The sequence below is a fragment of the Mixophyes fleayi genome, chromosome 10 (genome assembly GCF_038048845.1).
Source record: "Mixophyes fleayi isolate aMixFle1 chromosome 10, aMixFle1.hap1, whole genome shotgun sequence".
Taxonomy (NCBI): Eukaryota; Metazoa; Chordata; class Amphibia; order Anura; family Limnodynastidae; genus Mixophyes; species Mixophyes fleayi.
This window is the reverse complement of record NC_134411.1, coordinates 40321549-40340230: the sequence shown is the minus strand read 5'-3', so window position 1 is coordinate 40340230 and position 18682 is coordinate 40321549. Positions and strand designations below refer to the sequence as shown.

At 44.8% G+C, this 18682-nt stretch overlaps 1 protein-coding gene and 1 long non-coding RNA gene across 2 annotated transcripts; one reads left to right on the top strand and one right to left on the bottom strand.

Moving 5' to 3' along the window:
- Positions 1–1421: 1421 nt before the first annotated feature.
- On the top strand, positions 1422–9730 carry LOC142104064 (uncharacterized). The gene is made up of 3 exons (XR_012679506.1): positions 1422–2365; positions 3656–3830; positions 8655–9730. It is a non-coding gene; the product is annotated as an uncharacterized LOC142104064 (long non-coding RNA).
- Positions 7520–18090, bottom strand: TMEM41B (transmembrane protein 41B). Its single transcript, XM_075188515.1, has 7 exons — positions 17872–18090; positions 15625–15742; positions 14532–14660; positions 13964–14057; positions 13013–13117; positions 11779–11917; positions 7520–8870 (listed from the first exon to the last, which is right to left on the bottom strand). Exons 1-7 carry the CDS (start codon positions 17954–17956, stop codon positions 8701–8703), a joined length of 840 nt encoding a protein of 279 aa, XP_075044616.1. The 5' UTR covers positions 17957–18090; the 3' UTR covers positions 7520–8700.
- Between the last annotated feature and the right edge of the window lie 592 nt (positions 18091–18682).

Genomic DNA, 18682 nt, shown 5'->3' with positions numbered 1-18682 from the left:
ATCTGTGAGACCCCTCCAGTGACTGCTCCCTGTCTGTGAGACCCCTCCAATATCTGTGAGACCCCTCCAGTGACTGTGAGACCCCTCCAGTGACTGCTGCCTGTCTGTGAGACCCCTCCAATATCTGTGAGACCCCTCCAGTGACTGCTCCAGTCTGTGAGACCCCTCCAGTTACTGCTCCAGTCTGTGAGACCCCCTCCAGTGACTGAGACCCCTCAGTGACTGCTCCCTGTCTGTGAGACCCCTCCAGTGACTGCTCCAGTCTGTGAGACCTCTCCAGTGACTGTGAGACCCCTCAGTGACTGCTCCCTGTCTGTCAGACCCCTCCAGTGACTGCTCCAGTCTGTGAGACCCTCCAATGACTGTGAGACCCCTCCAATATCTGTGAGACCCCTCCAGTGACTGCTCCCTGTCTGTGAGACCCCTCATTGACTGCTCCCTGTCTGTGAGACCCCTCCAGTGACTGTGAGACCCCTAAGTGACTGCTCCCTGTCTGTGAGACCCCTCCAGTGACTGTGAGACCCCTCAGTGACTGCTCCCTGTCTGTGAGACCCCTCCAGTGACTGCTGCCTGTCTGTGAGACCCCTCCAATATCTGTGAGACCTCTCCAGTGACTGCTCCAGTCTGTGAGACCCCTCCAGTCACTGCTCCAGTCTGTGAGACCCCTCCAGTGACTGAGACCCCTCAGTGACTGCTCCAGTCTGTGAGACCTCTCCAGTGACTGTGAGACCCCTCAGTGACTGCTCCCTGTCTGTGAGACCCCTCCAGTGACTGCTCCCTGTCTGTCAGACCCCTCCAGTGACTGCTCCAGTCTGTGAGACCCCTCCAGTGACTGTGAGACCCCTCCAGTATCTGTGATACCCCTCCAGTGACTGCTCCCTGTCTGTGAGACCCCTCCAGTGACTGTGAGACCCCTCAGTGACTGCTCCCTGTCTGTGAGACCCCTCCAGTGACTGTGAGACCCCTCAGTGACTGCTCCCTGTCTGTGAGACCCCTCCAGTGACTGTGAGACCCCTCAGTGACTGCTCCCTGTCTGTGAGACCCCTCCAGTGACTGTGAGACCCCTCAGTGACTGCTCCTTGTCTGTGAGACCCCTCCAGTGACTGCTCCTTGTCTGTGAGACCCCTCCAGTGACTGTGAGACCCCTCAGTGACTGCTCCCTGTCTGTGAGACCCCTCCAGTGACTGTGAGACCCCTCAGTGACTGCTCCCTGTCTGTGAGACCCCTCCAGTGACTGTGAGACCCCTCAGTGACTGCTCCCTGTCTGTGAGACCCCTCCAGTGACTGTGAGACCCTTCAGTGACTGCTCCCTGTCTGTGAGACCCTTCAGTGACTGCTCCCTGTCTGTGAGACCCTGTGAGACCCCTCCAGTAACTGTGAGACCCCTCTAGTGACTGCTCCCTATATGTGAGACCCCTCCAATATCTGTGACCCCTCCAGTGACTGCTGCCTGTATGTGAGACCCCTCCAGTGACTGCCCCCTGTATGTGAGACCCCTCCAATATCTGTGAGACCCCTCCAGTGACTGCCCCCTGTATGTGAAACCCCTCCAATATCTGTGAGACCCCTCCAGTGACTGCCCCTTGCATGTGAGACCCCTCCAGTGACTGCCCCCTGTATGTGAGACCCCTCCAGTGACTGCTCCTTATATGTGAGACCCCTCCATTATCTGTGAGACCCCTCCAGTGACTGCCCCCTGTATGTGAGACCCCTCCAGTGACTGCTCCTTATATGTGAGACCCCTCCATTATCTGTGAGACCCCTTCAGTGACTACCCCTTGTATGTGAGACCTGTATATAATACTAGCCACTCTGTGTTGCCTGCAGCCATTGGAGTGATGTTTGGGTTGTAGGGGCCCTGGCAGTAAGCAGCAGATGGGTGGTCCTGTTATACAGCAGCCTCCACCTGGGACGTCTTATTACACATTAGCCAACAGGACTTGCTCTGCATTGTACTCTGTCACTAGAGAGGCCGTGTGTTGTCGCAAGCCCAAACATGACTGAACCATATTGCCAAGTAAATAATATTTCTATAAGTGTAGCAGACAATGAGAATTAAATATAATAACAAAACCCAACTAAAAGTTTGCTTGTTCTGGTGTGTTAGTTACTGAGAAGTGAGAAATGTGGTACTGAGGGGATGGAGGCTGGTCTGGATTACTATCAGCGGAGGCCCGTTAATGAAGTTCTCAGAAATTCCCCCCAAAAAATGGGATTGTATTGTTAGAGACTCATAAAATATTCCATGGAAAGTACACACTAGATATGATTATTTAGTAATATTAGGGGGATTACCCTTTCTATAACTTGGCAGTGGGAAATGTAGCAGCATTGATAATATTCCCTAAGTGTTTGGGAATCCCAGGTAATGATTTGCTTAATGTTCCACATTTTGTATTGTGATGTTACAGGGATTACTTTTGCATTACTAGTAATATGTTTTTTGCCATTTTCAATGTTTGAAGATTGTGCAATTTCACCCCATAAAATCAGTGTCATTTCAGGAAGTTTAGCCAGAAAGTTTCCCTCTGACACTGTTTGGCTTCTGGTTAGTGCATTCAGCAACGTAAATTTAAGTGCTCAACTTCCCCCTTCTTTTCTGGACCAGAAATACTGTTTATCTACAACACCAATGACCACGAAGCCTAAACACAGATTGATTCAGTAATAAGAATCTTGTAAAGTTCACATCCAGCTACTGGGTGCAAAATATTCTCCTAGAAAACCTGTTCTGTGGTGCAGGGGGTGTAAAATGCACATCTTAAAATTAGATTTGTAAGGGGGGTTGCAGCCTAGCCCAAAACTAAAATGCAGTGTAAAAATAGAGCTGACCGGTATGTCTGTACACAGCATGGGCGAGGATGCAGATTGTATGAGCTCCCTCTGTTTGGCTGCAAATTCAGCTTCTTTCTACGTATAAATCGTCATTCATTACAGCGTTAGTTCTACAGTCTCTTCTAACAGATTTACTGACCGGTGGTCACCAGGGAAAGATACATTTCTCATCAACATTCAGTTTATTTAGCACCAGAAACATTTACATGTAGGTTTGGGGCTCCGGCAGTGACCTGGTGGTAAAACGTTAGAGTCTGACCTGTGTTCATCAACGCACCGGGGACAACGTCCAATGTTAACAATAGGACAGAAACAGAACCGAGAGACTGGTGGTTTATACAGAAACCGCTGCACCCCCAGTCTGTGGGGCTGTGTTACGTTACAGGTTCACTGAGCACCTGAGCTCACTAGTTTAATTCTGGCTATATCTAGAACCAAAGAAAGAAGATATATAGGACCCATATAGTGACCAATGATACAATAAAAACATCTATATAGTACATTATATTTCTGTACATCTGGCACCATATAACATTCCTGAACCCAGGCAGCACTTGTGATGTTTGTTATATGTACTATACAGCTTAGTATAAACTAGTGCTCCTGTTGTAATTAGGGTGACTGAAGTGTTCAACAAGACTTGTGCATTAAAATCTTCCCATTGTCAAAACTATCTTAAATATCTTCTGTTCTGCTCCTAAAACTTTAATACATCCATTTACTTAATGTTATGAGCAGCATCTTATAGAAGACACTGTGTATTTTAGCTTTTTCAGTCCTTTCAATTACATGTTGTATTCACGTATTGTATTCACTTTAGGTTGTTCAAGGGAGGAAGTATACAGCAGCCACCCCCTGCTCATTATACATCAGTGACGCGGAGCAGACACAGATGGAGTCAATGCAGCGTTGCATGCAATTCATTGGAGCACTGAGGCACCCGAAAACATTACAATGCCCCCTTCACAGGTCTCTGATGAGTGTATAGAAGCCAAGTAAGTACAAACCAGTGATAGGCAACTGCATACACTTCAAGGGCACCACATATTTAGCCCTCTAACCTTCAAAATAGCCGCACACTACCCTTAAACGCAGTAGTAAGGAAATATGTTTAAGCAAATGGCGTAAGAATAGATTTCACCGCTTCTCGGCCTTTTGGCTAAGATCAAGTGCAGTTGTGTCAGAGCTGCACTTGGTCCTCTGGCCAGGGGCTGGGTGAGCTGCGTTGAAAGCCCGGGACTATTGTGCCCCCAGAGTGGCGATCCGGGGGTGCCAAAAAATCACAGGTCAGCAGCACCTTGAAACAGATAATGTGATTATGTTGGCACCGAGCACTTTAGACCACTTTCTATACGCACCGCCTTTTTATTCTTTGCCCCGGCCTTATGGCTGGGCGAGAAAATTTTTATAATAGCCCAGCCATGAGGCTGGGGCCGTAACCACTCGGCACTTTATTATTTTTATTTATGACACTTCTTGTTTGTCACTTTCACTTTTATGTTGATTGTTTCACGGATTTTTAGGGGTGCGGGTAGGCCCTTCCTGGGCTCTGCGTCCCCTAAGATCTAGGGGGGGTTGTGTGGCCTTATGGCTCCTACTCCCCTGAAACCCCATAGTTGGCTCACCCTCCCGGGGGTGAGCTAGTTGTCGAGCCCTGGGTGAAGCCTCGGTGGATCCCAGGGCCAAAGGGACCCCCCCTAGCCTCGCAGCGAAGGGGGGTCTGAAGACCCTTGCCCCCGTGGATCGGGGACTAGGGCCTATCCTTTTTTGAGGAGGGCCATGGACCGCACCCTAGTACACGTTTTTTAAGTTTCGCACTTTTTCCCGTTTATTAGGGCACGAAAGCACTGTTCCCGGGCTTTCAATAAAAAAAAAAAAAAGAATAGATTTCACTTTCTCTAAAACACCCTTCAGATTACCTCAGATGCTAATGAAACCCCCACTCACCCAAAAAAAACCTATTTACCCCAAAATCCCTCTGACACATAACACTTGCCCTAAAACAACCCTAAGCCCCCTCCATTTTCCCCTAAATTTCCCCATACCCCTTTAGATGACACAAAATGGGAGTACCAGTGAACGAATGGCGAATAATACCCCAATAGACTCCTTTACTTTGCAGGAATCACGCGGTTCTCTCCCCTGGAGGAGACACGTGGTGCAGACTGCACGCTCCTCCCCTGTTCTCAAATATGCTGTGACGTGTAGAGAAAGCCACGTGTTTGGAAGTCGCTGCTTTGGGCAAATAATAAAATCAAGTTCAGACTATTCTCTACTTAATGACCCACCAAGATCTACCCTTGTCCCAGTTACTATTCAATAGTAGGCAGACCTAGGATGAAGCTTGCAGGAGCATAAAGTAGGGCGTAATAGTTGGGTTCACTGGGTAGGAAGGAGCCAGGGCTCGGTGGGCCACATGTTACCCATCAGTGCTTACAATACTGAACTGAAAACCAAGCTTATGAAAATGCACCAGAGGATGTCAATGTAAATGTGATGGACAGACTTATCAGTATGGTGTATACAGCACCTTTAATAAGCAGTGCACCAGTTTATTCTACAGTGAAGCGAATATAAATTGGAGAAAAAGAATATAAAAATATGACTGGATCACATATAAATAACTTATGGTAGAAATTTATTTAAAAGAAATAGAGCAGGGCGCTTAATCATATAATTGCACATGCACTTATTTTTGATATTGTATATATTCTGGTAAGGGAAATCTTTAATTTCTGAGACCAGGGGAAGAAATTTGTCTCTTAGTTAGCCTTGCTAGCAGAAATGTATTATTTCTTAAGGTATATATCTGATATAATACGCCTTTGTTAATGGAAGCCTTTTGTGTATTGTGATGTGGGAAAATGGCTTGTTTGGAGTTTGTGACGTTTTGTGTGAATGTGCATTCTGAACTGTCTGAAAAAAAAAGCCCCATATGTTAATCAGGCCTTTTGATGTGTGAGGCCTTTTGAAGACAGGAAGGGTTAATTAAGACCTTGCTACTAGATTTTCTGTGTCTAAAAACAAGATGCAGGACATCAATGAATTTGTAGGATATCACAACTAAGTGTAAATATTGTTAGTTTTGCGATGCATATAAATCTGTTTTGGTAAACAGGGTACATCCTGATTCTAAAAATAGCCTGTGTCCAAACCTGTATAAAAAGCACTGTCCTGTACACTGAAATATATCATTCTGATGTTCCATCTGACCTGACCACTGATAACTTTAATCAGTGGAACTGTCCTTGTCAGGGCACCTGAGCTAAATAAAACATCACTCTTTGCTTCAAGACCCTGCTTGACAACTTCTTCAATATTGCTGTAATCCTGTGACCTGCAGATTAAACCCTAAATCTAATCCGCTCACCGGCTGTCTCTGAGGTTGGACCCAGCTTTCCAGTACCACCGCTCTGCCGCTACCCTGCAGCTCTGGTCAGTGTGATAGGCCAGGGGGGATCCATCCACAGCAACCCTGATCTACATAGTAAGAGGTCCGGAGTTACCAGCCCCAGTGTACCAGCACAGGAGTACACTAGCAGTGACAGTTACCCAGAAGTAACGTGGTTCTGTGCGTCATATAGGAGCTCAGCAGCATTGTAAACCCCTCCTACTGTGGCAAGAGGGTGCATTTGGGATAACATAAGGGAACGGTGGCAAAGTAAGCCCAGCCGGTTCCCAGCAACAACAGACAGGGTGGCTTAGGTGGTCCATCCTGTCACAGATTTCTGGTGGCAGCGGTGGGATCTCCCAGTGTTTGCATGGGTTTCCTCCGGGTGCTCCGGTTCCCTCCCACACTCCAAAAACATACTGGTAGATTCATTGGCTGACATTTAGCTAGAATACAGAACAGCTTAATGTCATCTCCATGGTAAATACAATGTTATGGTATAGAAACCTATACATAGAGGTGCATGGCATTAGGAGCTAGATTACATAATGTAACTGTTATTTAGGTTCTTAGAATCTTACCAAAAATACAGTGACGTTGTTCAGTCTACTAAACCGTCAAAAATGAAGGTGCACAAGTACCACATAATTACATAACACACATAGAACACATCATGCTGTGTGGAGGAAGCAGCCTCGGCACAAACATGAATTAAACGTACCTAGAATATAAAGAAGGACACGGTTTCAGTTGATTCTGGGAGCACAGGGCTGCCCCTAGTGGCCAGACATGAACTGCAGGTATGGTTATGAGAATGGTTATTCAGTTAGTCTGACTACATAGTGACACTTCCAACATTCTGTGATAAACGCTGTGTGGAGCAGCTATGACAGAGAACACAACAAAGTTAACCTATTGAGAACCTGGTTGTCCCTCAATCGCTAACCCCACAATCAATGCTCATCGCTTCTTCTGCCGCTTGTCCATTACGAACAAGCATTTGCGTTGACAACACACCTCCTCCGTGATTTCCCCAATCATACTGATAGGAAGGTCACGAAGGAGGGGCATCGACAACACATTGTCTGTTTCAAGAAGAGCCAACCTCCGTAGAAGGCTCCGAGATATTGATGTCGAACGACACCTAATATTAAACTTTCAGTTTTAGGAGGGCTTTTGAGGGGGTGCAGTTACCATTTAGCAAGGACCAGTCATCGCCAACAGCATGGTGCCCGCCCTCGCCAGCTTCAGGTCTCATTCAGCTGATCAATCAACTACACACAAGGACAACACTTTGATAGTTTAAAAGTTTTACCAATTAAATACATAATCTCATTACAGGACTGGACTGTAGTAGAATGAAGGTGCGACAGCCGTATACCAGAGGACAGACAGACGTGAGATCTGTCACCTGCTTGAAGACCGTTGTAGAAATCAAACACTAAACATGGCAGTAGAGGAGTACAACGGGCGCTACGTCACATTCACAGGGACTCTTGTCTGAGACATCTTAGACTTACATCAGGGCAGCGATTGTGTAGTGAAGGTTGTGTAATAAACACAGGAGCTGGTCTTACTTTATACAATGCTGTCTGTACACAAAACCGTAGAGATACAGTATAAATCTCAGCTATAGAAACATAATAAAATGTCAGGAAGCAGAATTGTACTTGGAAATCTTGAACGATATGGACTAAATATAGTCCCTTATAGATGTATCAGTCCAGGTGACACTATTTATCCATTATTACCCAGTTTATTTAAGAGAATTTGCCCTTTGAACAATAACTTATGTTACATAAACTCAAACTCATATTAGCTAAATTATTTTAATGGCGGCCACTAGTTGCGTTATTATTTTAATGAGACGTTGTCTGTATATTCTTCGGCTCAGGTCAGCCAGGACCCCGCAAATCGTCCCCGCTTTATCAATAGGTGACATCGCAGCTGCCTGTGGGTCCATTACATGTTCATTCCTAATACTCATATACTATATCACCAGTACACAGTATATAGTGTCCTTCCTACATAGGCGAGCACCTTGTTGGTGCTCAGTGCGCTGTTCTTGTGTCATATCCGTATTACACCAAGAGTTTGTCTTTATACCATATAGATTATCATCTGTTACACGTAGCAGCCTCCGGCTCACAGCGACTCCGTCACAATCCAACCCCAGCTGTTTAATAACTTATGTAAATAACCATTCCGAGGCTCTTTGTATCCAGAACTCGCCCCTGTAATCCTTCACACCCCCTCAATAGGCACAGGGCATCATTCCGAGCCGCAGAAACACATGGAGCAATGGAGAACAGGGATGTATAAAAAGAAGAAAAAGGTCCAAATAAAATATTTTCATGAAATATAAAAAGCCAATCAATGGCAGTCTGAGACTCCAGGAAATTTAAATACTTTTTTGTTTTTGTTTTAGTCTTAAGGGAACATCCTGAGATGATGGTCGGAAGACCGGCAGAGAATCATTCAAACTTCTGCTTCAGCTTCTTCTGGAAGATTGCCGGCAGTATGGAGAGGACGGCGAGGACCATGAGGACGATGACGGAGTTCCAGGACACGGCCTCTCCCGCGGTGGTGAGTTGGTAGAGTGTAGTCCCAGCTTTGATGGCTACAAACGATGGTGGAGCCACGCCTGCAATAAAGAAAGAATTAGAGACTGAAAACGTGGCTAATAAGGTGCGTCAGAACAAACCGTGATGTGGCCATCACATTGGGGATTGTGTTATGATGTGCGCACTGGACTATTGCGGGAGGTCACAAGAAACACAGAACTTGAAGGAAAATAATCTGCCCATATTTAGTCCTAAAACCGTGAACACGTCTATTCGATCCTTTGCTTTGTATAAGCTACTGAATAACCTTACATTTAGCCCACTCCTGTTTAAATTCTTCTACCACCACTGTTGGGACACTATTTTAGGGAATGTTGTTCTAATATTCTTGTCCTGTGACGAATGCTTCCCTTATGTTCCTTATTAAAACCTTTGCTGTAGGTAACATCTTCTGTCCTACCCCCTGTACATATTGAGGTGCTTCTTTCTGTCCTGGTCAGTTTTGTGACTTGGGCCATGAATATTTAAGTTGCCTGCATTGCACAATCTCCAATTTGTTTATGTCCTGCTGGAGATAGAACAGTATTCTAGGTATGGCCTCAGCAATGACCTATATAGGAATCGCCACCTGTCTTTTCCTGCCACTTCCTCTGCTACCTGGCACCTGACCAGCTTTACGTCTTCTAATATAGTGGGTCCTTAGTTCCTTATCTGTCTCGATCATTACCATCATGTGTGTTGTTAACACTAGAAATAACCTGTGGATTTCTGAGACCTAAGTGAATGACTTTGCATTGAATTGTAGCTGCTGCTCTTGGTCATTCTCCTACCAACCTAGATCATCATTAGTCATCTCATGAGTGCGTCTATACTGTAATTAAACAAACACTATTTGATGGCAATAATATCATTACCAATAAAGATCACAAAAGACACATAACCCCTCCCTGTCCACTGGTCACCTCTCATTCTTCTGTATATGTTCCAATTCATACAACTATGTTGTCTATCCTTCAACCAACACTAAATCCAATCTCAAGCTTCCATTTCTCATGTGAAAGAGCTAATACAATCTCACGATACTAGGTCAATGGCTGCACATTGATTGTCTTAGTCATACAATCAAAAAAACCTATACACATCAGATTTGATTGACATGACCTCCCCGTAGTACTGCAGCTTGGGATCTCGTACATCTCCTGGATTTTAGATATTCTACAATTCTTCCAGCAGTTTCCATTAATTTCCCGACTACCGGTGTCAGACACACTGGTCTGGACAACACTTACACTCATCAGCCTTCTGGGACTACTCCCGTTACTAGTGACTGTTATATCATTCTGCCAACAACATTAGTAGCACTGCTACAAGCTCAGATATGTCCCATCTGTCACCACAGACTTTCATGTTCTGAAAGAATCGTCTCCTCTGTAAATGGAATCATGACTACCTTCTTTACGTTATTGTTTCTGCTACTTAACTAAAACAAAACCACTTCTGTCAATGACCTGCTATATCCTTATCGTCCTTGGTCTTGGGCTGGGGCTGGGTACATAATACAGTTTTCATAATAGAGTTTTCAGACGATTATCGGGCCAGTCACACAATAAACGACTGTTCAGCCCCCGATATAACACTAGCACGTATACTGCAACAAGGAACAATTTTTCGTTCGATAACACATCAGTATCGTTTGATTTGATTGTATAAATGGACTAAAAATCTTGTTCAACAATGGAACGATGTTGTTCCAATTCTGCAGTGTCTGCACTCAGGCCCGGTAGTGTCCATAGATCTCTATGGAGGGTGTAGAGTCACCATATTTTCAGCCAATGGTTATGACAGATGAAGAGCACATGAATCAGCATACTGATCGGGACTTACAGACGTTTGTAAAATCGTTTACAACATTGCATTGGGAAAAGTTTCCTGTAGTGTGTACCCAGCCTCAATATCCCCCTCTCCTCACACTCTGCACCATTCCCCCGTCAGTATCAGCCTGTGCACATCCAATCTTCTTCCTAACCATATACTGCTTATCCAGATACTTTATTTATTTGGATTATATTTCCCAAACATCTTTGTTTTCCCTGCAGCCGGCCTCCTCTGAGAGCCAGCCTGGCTTTCTTTTAAGTGTATAGAATTTAGGAGTTAACCCTTCTGTGGTTTGTGTCACTCCACATTTTTACTAAATCCCACTGATGAGTGATGGCTGTGACCCAGAAGTAAAGCCTGTCTGTGCATGGAGAATAAAAACTTCCTACATCCGCTCTCCCCCCACATATAGGGCCTATACGCTCCCATAGCAAAGAATGGCTCATCCAGCTCCCATTCAGATCTGGCCAGCACTGGTTGTAGATCCATCACTCTGTACTGTCTGAGCATTACCATGACGAGGGGCTGCAGCTCTATGGTAACTGCAGACACATCTCAGGGGCTACAGAGCTTGCAGGGAAGCTGGGTACCACAAACACAAAACCAAAAGAAAAGCCACCAGACAGCAGCCACTCACTCAGACTCTACTCCCCAGTTTACATAACCCCCCACTCCCATCATTAATGGTCTCAGCTATTGCTACATGTATGAAACAATGAGCACAGTGTACAAACTTCCTTCAAGACAAGTGGGGCTTCTCCCCTCTATAACCAGAGACCTTTCTATATGGGATGTGTTAGGATTATTTGCCTGAGGGGCTTGAGAATGAAGGGCTGTTATAAGGACAATTTTTTCTTACAGAAATAAGCGGGGGAGATTCACTTTAGTGCAATATCGCTCTGGAACGTGCATGGAGACAAATCTTGATGATATTCTGGCTGGAGTTTCCACTCATTTTCCTTGCACCTCTATGAAAGATTCCTTGCCGTAAGGGGCAGCAATGTGCACGCAATTTAATTACACCCTATGTAATCTCATTCATTGGAGCACTTCAGTCATTACACTCCACTTCCACTGGGTGGAGCTCTAGGACAGAGATGAAACAAGTCTCACCTAGAAAGGTTCCCAAGAAGAATACTTTCAGAGGGACATTGATTACCGGGGATGTGATATTAATGAACCAGTTTGGCAGGAATGGGGTTATTCTCAGGAAAATGATATAATTAATCAGATGATCTCTGTGCCGATCAACCTAGAAAAACAAGACGAATGGAACCGGTAAGTCACAGATTAGGTAATCGGAACTGTACAAACATCATAGATTCAGATCAAGTTACAGAATCTGGCTAAAGAAGATTATGCAACATAAGTGTCAGTTTACACATTAATCTCTTTACACAGATTAATCTGGGAGAGCGGACAAGACAAACTGAAGCAAATAGTCTGACTGAGTATCACAAGCGCTTTTATACAACAGAAGGCCAAACGCATTTATGGGTTTCTCACATACGCGGTGGGTGGTGCCTCACTGACACTTTCACTTGTACTAGGGCCCCCTGCTGGAGAGCTGCTGTAACTGCTGCTCTGGGTGAAGGAGAGAAGGGATCTGACGCCAACACAAATGACAGCTGACTTGTGATTGGATGGCTATGACACTCATCCAGCCACGGAACAGCTCTCATTTCAGTGGCACTGCCAGATTCGGCTGCCCGGTTTAAGCAGGGAATACGGTAGGTGTCCTAAATAAAGAACTCAAATGTAACATAGAATCAATATGTGAACATTTCACAGTTGGTTTAACTAACAGTAACCAATTGCTTTGTGTAGCTGAATATATCCCATAGTGTATTTCAGGACAATTAAGCTTTCATTTGGGAGCCTAAATAGTTTTATTGTAAGTGCATCATACAGATAAATTTATCAAGAAGCAAATAACTCTTTTTCAATGATTTTTCACATAGTAATTTGAAGCCACTTTAGAGAAGAAGCCAATAAATTTCTGTGGTAACATTCCCAAGAAATCCCGATGCATCTGTGTTCAGCCAGGTACACTGGCGATATAAGACCTGGATACAAAAGGTGACTTTACAGTTTGTTTTCTTTAAAAGTCATTGCTAGGTCTCTTACTGCCAGCACCGATAGATTCAGTACAACCGGTACATATAGCCATCGTCAGAGACTAAACTGCCTTTACTGCCTCCGCAGATCCCGCCATTTCCAGGCTTCGTCTGTAAGCAGTTGAGTAATTATATTGCATTTTAGAATGACATGATCCCACTTCTGATAAAGGAAGCCCTCAGACTTAGGCCTTTTGGAGGCAATATATGAATATAATGCTGCATTTTACCTGCTGTGACCATTTCACTGCTTTCTCTGTCAGGTATTTATACACCACCGGTCTCCCCACAAGATAGGATAACAGATAGCAGAACGAGGCCCCGAGGCCCGAGCACTGGACACAGGGAGGAAAGAGTTAAAGTGAGCATCCTCCATAAAATTCTCTGTATTAAGAAGTATCTAGATGCACTGACACATTGTCCCAGTTTCACACATATATTTATATACTATGCTGAACATATTTTACATTTACTTTCCCAGATATCCATCAGTATACTCCTTATACACCATTCCCATAGTGATGATGGAGTTGGTAAGTCTAGATGTAGGGTCCCTGGGGACCCTGTATTTCTGGCCCTACACATACAAAAGACCGATTCTATCTGCTCCCTCTTCCTGCTCTAGCAACAGTCTGTAAACGTCAGTTCTGTAGCATAAAGCTGTTTATTGTATCTTATTATTATTATGAAGCATTGCTTATGAAGTCTTCAAAAACATTTGCGTAACCCACCCTCAAATCACTCTACAAAATTTAAATACAGTGAACTACAGCCTACTAAACAAAACAAAAATAAAACACAACCTTTCCCACTGGCTGGATGTCAGCAGATCAGGATTTAAATATATATCCATACTTTAAGAGGAAATCAATTAACTTGTGATGTCCAATTTATGCCACTCTTTAGGCTGTGGTTAGTGTGAAACTGGCTGCACCCAGAGAGCTATAGAGGACCTGTAACCTACACAGGGTTGAACGAATATTCAAGAAAATGCAACATACTGTAGGAATCCGTAATACAGGCAGTGCCTCTGTGAGGTCACCGATTCCTAGCAAACTGATAGGCTGTCTACTGGTCCCACCCAGAACATGGCGGCCTCCACTGTGTGCAGGTGACAGGTCTGATTTAATAGTCATACATAGTCAGGATCACACCGTGGTAACAGGATATAATATACTCACCAGACACACTAGAAACAAAGCCAGCGGGAAAGGATACAGGAACCCGGAGAGGATGCTCAGGAATATGGAGCCAGGAATAGCGAATGTTTGCAGACTGGAGAGCTTGCAGTTAAGGATAATAAGATATCAGCCGATTATGTACTATACATTGTTCTCATTGTCTGTGAGCATCGGAGCTGTGTGGTCATTGTGTGCCCGGGGAGAGATCTCTCACACGGATGACTGAATAGAGTACACACAGCAGCAGCGGGATCAGCGTTTAATACTTTCGCGGGCTGAAGGAGTCATTTGGAGCCAGAAGTGGCATTAGAGGGGGATATGAGGGGATTATGAGAGCTGTGTGCACGTCTGCCTCTCCAGCACAGCAGTTCTATAGGCTCGGATACAGTTCATTTCTTACGGGGTCTAAACTGATTAGTAACTTTTATATAAGAACAGAGTTAGTACGGATACTGCACATAAAGAACAATACATTGCTGCTAATGTGTAAACCATTCAGAAGACAAAGGACTATTTACAGCGCCTCAGCCCCTAACAAGAGAATGATTACTGTTCTTATAAAGGATACAAAATATAAGTGGTAAAATACGCCACCAAGACTTCCACATAGAAGGTGTCCTTGTATTTAGACAGGACTTTCCCCAACGCCTTGGCATCATCCATGTCTCTTGGAATCTTTATAAACTCTCTCTCTTCCCTGTGTGACACAACAAATAAAGTTATTGAAAATAAAGGGTGGGAAGCTTTTAATATATGTGGTCCATTCTGGCACATGTAGTGACGCTGTATTAGTGTATAAAATAATCAGTCTCATAACGCAAACCTGTAACAGATTTACACACCTGCCACTAGGACATTAAAACACAATCATAAGAATTGAGCTGAACCTAGATGCAAGATTAATTTTGTGTGTATTACACTTTTTATGAATGAGTTTTAATGTCCAATACACAGAAAATGCATCAAAAATTATTTTGCATCTAGGTCCAGTTCAATATATACACAATAGCGCAGCTCAGATGAGTGATACACAGCAGGTCAGACGGATGTAGCACATTCCCTAGTTTAAGTAATTAGTACATAAAACAGGAAGAAACACATTTAAATATTTTAAACATAATTGATTTTTAACATGCTATCACCTCTCGCAGGGTCGTACAGAATGATCAGTACATCCAGGGCCTTCTGACAATTACATACTTTTACCATTTACAAAAAAGAGCTTACACTTTACAGAACTAGAGATTAGATGGTTCAGGGCAGCATGGTGGTGAAGTGGTTAGCACGTCTGTCTCACAGCACTGGGGTCATGAGTTCAAATCCAGACCATGGCCTTATCTGTGTGGAGTTTGTATGTTCTCCCCGTGTTTGCGTGGGTTTCCTCCGGGTGCTCCGGTTTCCTCCCACACAAAAAAACACCATACTAGTAGGTTAATTGGCTGCTATCAAAAATTGACCCTAGTGTGTGTGTGTGTGTGTGTGTGTGTGTGTGTGTGTGTGTCTGTATGTGTGTGTGTGTGTGTGTGTTAGGGAATTTAGACTGTAAGCTCCAATGGGGCAGGGACTGATGTGAACGAGTTTTCTGTACAGCGCTGCAGAATCAGTGGCGCTATATAAATAAATAAATGGTGATGATGATGATGATGATGATGAATACTTACGCACTAAGCTGTGGAAAGTGCTTGTAGACCAGGTACATAACAAAGGCCGCAGAGAGAAAGATGGACACCAATATGAGGAAGGACATACGAGCAGATCCTCCCTCGGAGTGAGCCTTCCCTGGAACGTAGGAAAACACAGAATGAGGCCACTTCAATGTAAATATAGATTGTAAGCTCATTCCTTTCTACTGGCTGTCACATTATATAGCAAGTATACAGCTTAATATTACACAAGACCTAACTGGTATCATGTATGTGTAAGATTTGGTCAATATTTTGTCACGTAGCTGCACTTCCTCTATGTGAGGTTTATCAGAAGGCTGGAAATAGGACCATCAACACATGAGATCAGAACACAAGCACCTGGGTCCAACTCGGGGGCGCACACACACACACGGGTGACTGAATTGGATGGTCTGGGGGCTTGGTGGATAACAGAGACCCAGTTACAATGGACATCAGACAGATTTTCAGGTTGTCCTGATTAATATCTAATCAGAGCTGTAGGCGGTTACAATGCTGTTTGCAGTCAGATAAGAACTTGGGAGTGAAATGTCAACAAAGAATCAGTTTATAAAATCCTGGCTCTCATTCTTACAGAATAAGTGACAAACAATAAACAATAGTCAGGACTTAAATTATCGTGGGGAACTTTCTATAGATCCGCTGCTAGAGCAGCATGTTATGCTAGATATATTAAAGGTAACAAGTGTTGTATATAGATGATTCGGTTTAATGATTAACTGTTCCATAGACGATCCAAGCTGTCGGGACACAAATAAACCTTTTTCAAGTTAAAGTCAGAAGAGGACTATGACCGAAGGGCCTGAAGCTTCTAAGAAATTAGTTATTAAATCATATCGTCCATTTACAACTTGTTGCTTTCCACAGCTAAATGACTTCAACAACTATCAGTCCCTATAACTTCACATATTTCCTGGGTCTATCTTACCCCTACATTTAACAAATGGTCTGCTCATACTGACACAGCGTCCAGCTGGTAATACGGTACAACCATTTTCAGCAACCTATAAAAACTATCCAGCTGGGTTCACTTGTAACCACAATTGCAATAACTGCCGGCCTCACATTACAATCAGGGATTTGTGGATGTTTTCTGCCAACGCTGGGAGAGCTCCTGTTAGGTCAGGACTGAACTTTGGGTTTTGTGACTACTGGAATCACCATGTAAGAGACTGGTAACAGAAGGCCTCACCCTCATAGTAATTACTATCAGCAGTAACACAGATAATTGGGGTTACACAAAGGATAATTATATCAATTAGAAGTTGAATTTTCCACAGAGGAACCGGTAAAACAGAACGGTATTATGGATTCAGCACAATGAGAATAGTTATACTACATCATGTTTGTGGAAACTTCTGGGTCCTAATCTGTGGACTGGGTCAGAGGACACAAGAGTGGACAACAGCAGGACCAGAGACCATAAGGGGGCTGGGTGGTCACTGTTAAAATGAATTATGGGGTGTCACAGAGCCAGAGGACACCAGGGAGGGGAAGGAGACCCAGGAGCAGTCAAGGCAGGGGCAAATGTAGGATTTGTAGAGGGGGGGGGTTTACACACCACCAGTGGGCATGACCAGCATGCATGGGGGTGTGGCTATGATATTAGACAGTACTTGGCTGCTCTCCAACTCTCCCTATCCCCATAATATACATGGGCAATGCTGCGTGGACTACTGTTAGGCGCGCGCAGCTGTCCCTTTTCAAGCAGATCTGTGTGAAACGGGAGCAGGGTCCAGCCACCTCAAGTATACAGTGCCCCAGGCTTGAAGGGGGGTTTTCAGGCACTAGGAGATCCCCCCTCGGTTTGCCTATGCTAGAAGCTTTGGTTAAAGGACTGTAGTAGGACAGGGGGGAGGCAGAGGGAGTTACAGGACCAAAGGACAAGGGGAGAAAGGATAGGGGGAGGTGTGAGGGCAGATTGGGATCACAGGACCAGGGGGGGGGAGGAATAATTTGGGATTGGGGTAAGGAGGACTTTTTGGGCGAATGAATGACCAGAAGACATGAAGAGGAGGTCTGACGGGGGGAGGATGAGGGGGGACAGGTGTAGAATAAATGAGGACCCATGTGGGGGGGCAGAGTACCAGGGAGGAGGACACGGTGGGGGCAGAGGACACGGTGGGGGCAGAGGGCACGGTGGGGGCAGAGGGCACGGTGGGGGCAGAGGGCACGGTGGGGGCAGAGGACACCGCACGGACATGTCGGGGTTTCGGTCCTCACCTCGGATCAGCACCTTCTCCTCCTCCCGGCTGCTCTCGGTCTTCTCCTGCGCTGAGGCGGCTGCTGTGAGCCGGGGCTTGGCCATGTCTGGCGGGAACCGGCCGCTGATCACCGGCGATCTATAACTTACACTTCTTCCGGACCTCGGGGCGCCGGGTAGATCTACTGCGCAGGCGCCGATATCACCATGACAGCTAAGAGGAGCCCGGATATCCGGGAGACGCTCTATACGCGGTCACTGCTCCTCTATAGTGGTCTCCTGGCGCTGATCTCTATGGTCCCTGGCAGCTGGGTGACGTCACCTTGTACACAATGCTCTGCTCCTGTTCTCCCACTCAGCAGCCTCATGTTATTATAGATAAGGTGAACTGCTTTACTGCACATGTTAAGGTGGGGAAACAGGAGCATAACATTATCCCACTGACTGGCATATAAATATGATTAGTGTCCCCTGGATACAGAATATTATTATCTTTTATGTTAAAGTTTCCACATAAGGTTGTCAGTGATGCACATGAAATTTACAGTAGTATACAATACACAGACAACAATGATCCATCATCCAATACAAAAAATACATTATTAACATAAACATAAAAATATACATATAATAGACATCCATACCTCTGTCCTGCCATCCAGATGGGGACAGCTTTGTGGGAACGTCGAGAAGTATCTCCTGTTCACCGCTGCTCTGCATGAAGCATCCCTCCCAAGCTTTAGAATCCCGAAAGCAGGACAAAATAAGACCCGCCCTCGTTGTGCCCAAAGTTCGGGAACAGAGAACAGGACAGACTAGCACTTCAAAAGT